The sequence below is a fragment of the Achroia grisella genome, unplaced genomic scaffold, assembly GCF_030625045.1.
Source record: "Achroia grisella isolate CSIRO2021 unplaced genomic scaffold, CSIRO_AGI_Agris_v1 utg402, whole genome shotgun sequence".
Lineage (NCBI taxonomy): Eukaryota > Metazoa > Arthropoda > Insecta > Lepidoptera > Pyralidae > Achroia > Achroia grisella.
The window spans coordinates 4,270,653-4,276,803 of NW_026712841.1; the positions used below are offsets into that span (position 1 = coordinate 4,270,653).

At 31.7% G+C, this 6,151-nt stretch overlaps 1 protein-coding gene across 1 annotated transcript; it reads left to right on the forward strand.

Moving 5' to 3' along the window:
- The first annotated feature begins 2,710 nt into the window (after nt 1–2,710).
- On the forward strand, nt 2,711–5,021 carry LOC131844207 (ankyrin repeat domain-containing protein 13C). Its single transcript, XM_059193028.1, has one exon. It carries the CDS (start codon nt 3,027–3,029, stop codon nt 4,356–4,358), a length of 1,332 nt encoding a protein of 443 aa, XP_059049011.1. The 5' UTR covers nt 2,711–3,026; the 3' UTR covers nt 4,359–5,021.
- The last annotated feature ends 1,130 nt before the right edge of the window (nt 5,022–6,151 follow it).

Here is a 6,151-nt window from a genome sequence, read left to right on the forward strand (position 1 = left end):
AACTAAAACAAAATGCTTTAAACAGAACAATACATACGTACGACATATTGAATGCAACAGTTGGCATCGAAAATACGCAGCCACTATTACCATATACCAGCAACTAACTAAATAGATACACTTTAATAATAAATTCAAATTGAAATTCAGAAAACATTTATTCGGTTAGGACATTTTAGCCGCTTATGAACGTCAAATTATTACATTACATTTAATTTTTTTTCCCTACCGTCCAGTTCGGTATATAGATTTCATTTGAGAAGAAATGGCAAGACACTCAATTGAATTGCTTTTTTTTAGACATGTACTGTCCGTATATGTATCTATCGGGTATTATAGCGAACAAAACAAAATATAAATAATCAAGGTTTTCAAGCGGTTAGTGAGACTACGACTTCTGCTGCGAATAGCAATAGTTAATTTATGTGTAGGTAGGTATAAATATATAAAAGATAAAACACCAATAATAAATTTCATCATAGTGAAACTGCAGCAATCAAAATGTATGTAGGTATTCATTACAAAATACCTATTGGATGTAATGATGCAACAGACAATTTTGACAATTGAGCGTCTATAATATATTATAACTAATAACATAAAATATTTTTTATTAAAAGTACCTACATAAATATAACATACTAGCGGCCCGTCTCGGCTTCGCACGGGTGGATATTTTTACATTTTTTTCTAATCTTCTAGCAAACCTCTATCTTTTCTTTTGGCTTTGTAAGTTTCTTTAACAATTACATCGACTGTTTTTAAGTCCTGAAACGATGCTGGGCCACATAGGTACATGATGAAGTAGTATCCTGAGATAAAAACATTCTGACTGGGAATATACTCTTCCCAATGCCGCATCTTTTTTTATGTCGGGGTGTCCAGCTACGTCTTGCCCACGTTTCCTTCTAGAAAATTTATAGTTAACATCGAGTAGAGTTGTGGCAAATCCGTCACTACTGCAAAGGTTATAAAATGCCGTGAGTGTCGTTTTTGGTGGATTTTCTACTGTTTTGTATGTTTTCCGCTGTCGGTAGGGTGTCTATCATGTACCTATAGGAAAATCTAACAACCTCCACACTGTTCAGATGTACTGATGTACAGGCCGATTAAATAATTTTCAACTTCGTCATGAGCATTTCAGACACTGAAAATTGCTTGATCTGATGAATGGAATATATGAAATATACACCTGAATGAATATACGCCTACGATTTGAAAAATTCAAAAGTATTCTGCAGATTTTGAATCAATATTGAATACAAAATAATTTATTTGGATAAGGATTAATAAATAAGGTGGAGGCACCATGAAAGGCCATGCTCCTTTGAAGCCCAACTATGAAAAACTACTAGTTATTGTCAGGTGATAACAAATTTCTTCCATTCATATTAAGTTTCATCAAACTTTACTTAAGTTTGATGACATAGACGCAGCGGCGAATCGCTCGAGTCGCTAACTCGAGCGATTCGCCGCTGCGTCTATGTATATTTTGTTCGTCGATTCATAGACTTCGGTCGTCGACGACAAAATTGTAATTCGCGGGCACAGCAAAAGGTAAGTTAAAGAAAATAACATTAGTACTACATTTTTTTTTACTGAAAATTATCATATAAGGATTGGTTATGGTACTAAATAAGAAAAAAAAAGAATTTTGCCTCGATTTCAGCTAAAATATCGGTAGGTTCCGTATAAGGCCAATTAAAATTTTGACGATTGGCCTTACTAGGGTGCAAAGGCCTTATAGGGAACATTTGCAAATCATAAAACTAAACAGTTTTTAGTTACAAATACAGTACGTATTTGTAATGTCTATTATTACATTTATTAAAAGAAAAGTTAGTTGAGATGATAAATGACAGTTTGGAATTTTTAGGAACATTTTGGCCTTACAATAAACGGACCCATAAGAAGGCCATTGTAGGCAAATATTTTTTTTACAATATCATTCTAAAACGCATTGGCAATTTATTTTTTATTAATATAATACGCATTTTTATAATTTTTAACTAATTTACATATATATATATATTCTTATATATACGACTCTTAGTTATACGACGGTGTTTAAAGTATGTTTATTGAGATTTTTAAAGAAAATTTGAATTGTTGAACTTTTAATTTTTCGTTTAAAAGAAAGATCTTTTCATATAGCAGATATTACAAAAAGCAGATATTTTGATTATTAGAACTCAAGTTTTAAGTTGAATGAGCGATTTATAATATTGGCCTTATATGAAGCCTGTTCCTTGCAAGGTCATTAGGAAGAGTTTAATAAAAGTTAAGAGTAATAAATAGTGATTCCATATGGAATAAAATGAAGTAGTATATATGTTAAACAATGAAACAAACTATTAATTAATAATTAGTTTCTTTTATTTATCCAGTAAATGAAGTAATAAAAAGTAATTATTCGTTAAGGTGGAATTCCATTACTATAACTTATTAAATTCGTAATATATATAATAAAAATTTGGTTATACATTTCATAATTCAATATCTAAGGGAGATTGACGTAAGTAAAGTTATATTTTGTTTGTAACGAAAACGAAAAAGCAAGAATCTCGTAACCGTTAATTTTGGTAAAATCGGTTGATTCTACTCTATGCTACACTAACAGTTCTCTAAATGGTCTGTGACTGAATTTATTTGTCAGTATATGTCATTTCAAATCTTTGGCAGTATTCGCTTAAAATCATTCACAATTTCACATTCACATTATACTACTTACTGCTTATTCTTCTGTCTGTGGTAATTCAGCTAAAAAATGGAACATATATATCCTTTTGTAAATGAAATTGTTATTTTGTTTTAATCACTCAAAAATATTATGTTTTTAAAAATAAGTTTTATAAATATCGGTGTTTCTAACAACGAAATTAACTTAAATTTGGTTAGCTATGAAACAGGTACTTTCACCGAAGTATTTCTTATCTCATTGATTAGATTATCTTCAAAATTGTTTTAGGCTTTCACTAATTATTGCATCTTGCCAGTGATGATTTAAAACGACTAGCGTTTGCGAAATGTCTAATTCGACTTGCTGTGAAGAAGAAGAGTCGTTTCCTCTCCACGAATGTGTGTTTATAGGAGATGTACGTAAGCTGTCATTACTGTTGAGGAACCACGATGTGACGCGTAAGGACAAACATGGAAACACAGCATTACACCTGGCCGTAATGCTGGGCCGTAAAGAATGCGTTCAACTCCTCATAGCGCATAGTGCACCAGTTAAAGTAAAAAATCTCGCTGGCTGGTCACCACTCGCAGAAGCTATTAGTTATGGCGACCGCCAAACCATATCATCCCTTGTACGCAAGCTTAAACTACAAGCGCGCGAACAAATGGAACATAGAAGACCAGATCTCATCAGAGCACTTGCTCAAATACAAGACTTCTATATGGAACTCAAGTGGGACTTTCACTCTTGGGTGCCACTAGTATCTAGAATATTACCTTCTGATGTTTGCAAGATATACAAAGCTGGCTCTGGAATCAGATTAGACACTACTTTAGTAGATTTTAGCGACATGAAATGGGAAAGAGGAGATATATCATTCATTTTCCAGGGAGAAAAACCACCAAGTGAATCCTTAACAGTCTTAGATAATAAAGCCAAAGTATATCAACGGGTTAGATATGAGGAAACAGAAAATGAAATAGAGGATGAAGTGGATATTTTAATGTCAAGTGATATATTGGCTGCACAGATGTCGACCAAAGGTATTGCATTTTCAAGAGCCCAGTCAGGTTGGATATTTCGAGAGGACCGCAAAGAAACAGTAGCTGGTTTATATAAAAGCGACATTTATACAATCACAGGTTTAGTTTTGGAATCACGTAAAAGACGTGAACATTTGTCTACTGATGATTTACAGAAAAATAAAGCTATCATAGAAAGTCTCACTAAAGGTAATGCACATAATTTAGATACCAATGGAGAACCAGCACGAAGAGCATCATTAAACCCACCTCCTGAAAGCAACGTAGACTGGGCATCATACATATCATCTTCACCAGGTCAGTATCCTGGTCTTGGTAGAGAAGTAGTATATAAGGAGTCATCTAGGAATTTTCGAGCCACAATAGCCATGAGTGATGATTTTCCTCTCAGTGTAGAGATGTTGTTAAATGTTCTAGAAGTGATTGCACCATTCAAACACTTTGCAAAGTTACGTCAATTTGTTGCAATGAAATTGCCTAAAGGATTTCCTGTTAAAATTGATATACCTATCTTACCCACTGTAACTGCAAAAATTACATTTCAAAAATTTGATTTTCGTGATGATATTCCTGAAGAACTATTCATTATACCTGAAGACTTTATAGAAGACCCATTACGGTTTCCTGACTTATGACGCTTTGATATTCTAACACTGTTTGAAATAAGTGAAAGACCGATGAGGCGACGTGAGGAGAAACGTAGCCGGCGTCGCCTGGTTCGGGGAGCCCGCTGCAGACCAGTTTCTCATGGTCTGCTCACCATTGAATTCCCCATGCTGTTCGGCTTGGGTAGTTCCTATTCCAGCCATTGTGTCCTGTTTGTTGAATAGCTAAAATTATTTGTAGGTGAAATTGGTGGTGAAATGTCATGTAGTTGTTTGTGTTAAACAGTGTTAGAACAAAAATCTGTGTTTGGATAATGCCCTTAGAATATTCAATTGCTGAGACAACAATGTGACACTAAAGTATAACTTAAACATTAAAAATTTTACAATTTTTTAAACAATTACAAATTCATCCAATAGTCATATAAAATGTTGATTATTTGCTCATTCACCATGTCATTACATCCAGATGGAATTTATTTTTTGTATGTATTGTTTTTATTTATTTTAATTATATTTAAGTTACATGTTTTGTATTTGTGTTTAGTATATTGTTAATAATGTATCAAAGTTAGGTAAATGACACAATATACATACATACATTATTTATTTGGCATAATTTAGTAAAGACGAAAGTAGTTATTTAAAACTATAACACAGGATGAGTAATTTTATATGGAAATATTTTTTCATTACATGTACTATTTATCCATAAATAGTACTTACTAAAAATATTAAGTAAATATATTATGGGAGTGATGTAATCTTCTAGTGCCATTTATTATTATTATGTATATACATTCAATCGGGTTATGGATATTGTAAAGTGAAACTAGAAAGAAAGTTGTTTATATCTTACTACCACAAGTTATGATTAGTTTTGTATTAAATAATTATATCAAAATATTCACAAACAGACTCATACTTTTATGCAAAACCCAAAGCTTCTTCATTGCAGTTCATATCAGCAAATGATGAGCCTACATTGCTATATCATAACTGTAGTGTGTAATTAATATTGAACAATGCCAGTATATATATTATATAATAGAATAAAACTAATATTCGAGTACCTAGAAATTATAGGTTCATACCATATAATTTTACTAGTAATATTTTTTTATATTTCGGAGCTTTAATCTTATTATGACCAACCTTTCAAATTTCACATATAATTTAGTAATTATGTAATTGTTAGCGGATTAATTAATTAATCAATTAGAAAGTTACCTACTACAACCTAAATTCATTTGCATTTAGATCGTTAAAAAATATTGTACATTGAACTTTCAATATTTATTAAGATTAAAAATTCAATAGAATATTTTTATTATGTTATATAGCATAGTTTTTCTGCTCAATCGGAACTACAGGCTGAACTGAGGGTAGATTTACAAAAGATATAAGCCCCAATTTTGTATTATTCTTTTGTCACCAAAATATCCCATACAAATTAATGTTTTAGAATTTTCAAGAGTTACATAACACAATTCCTTTGATGCCAACTACAAATTTACATATACTCTTCTGCGTTATTCTAATTATGTTTATCTATTTTAGCAATCATAAATGTAAACCGTGATTTCCCCTTCCTCACCGGCCTTTAATGTTGATTTTATATTGTGTCACTTATCTTTCATATTTACTCAGACATCTGAATACTTACCTAGTAAGAAACTGAAATAGTCATTTATATCTAAGCCTTATGGTCTTTTTAATTAGGATTTAATCCTAACAGGCCTACACAATTATCAAAACTTAGTTATGTACTAAATATATATGTATAGGATTTGGACGAGATAGAAAGAACCCAAGATCACTTG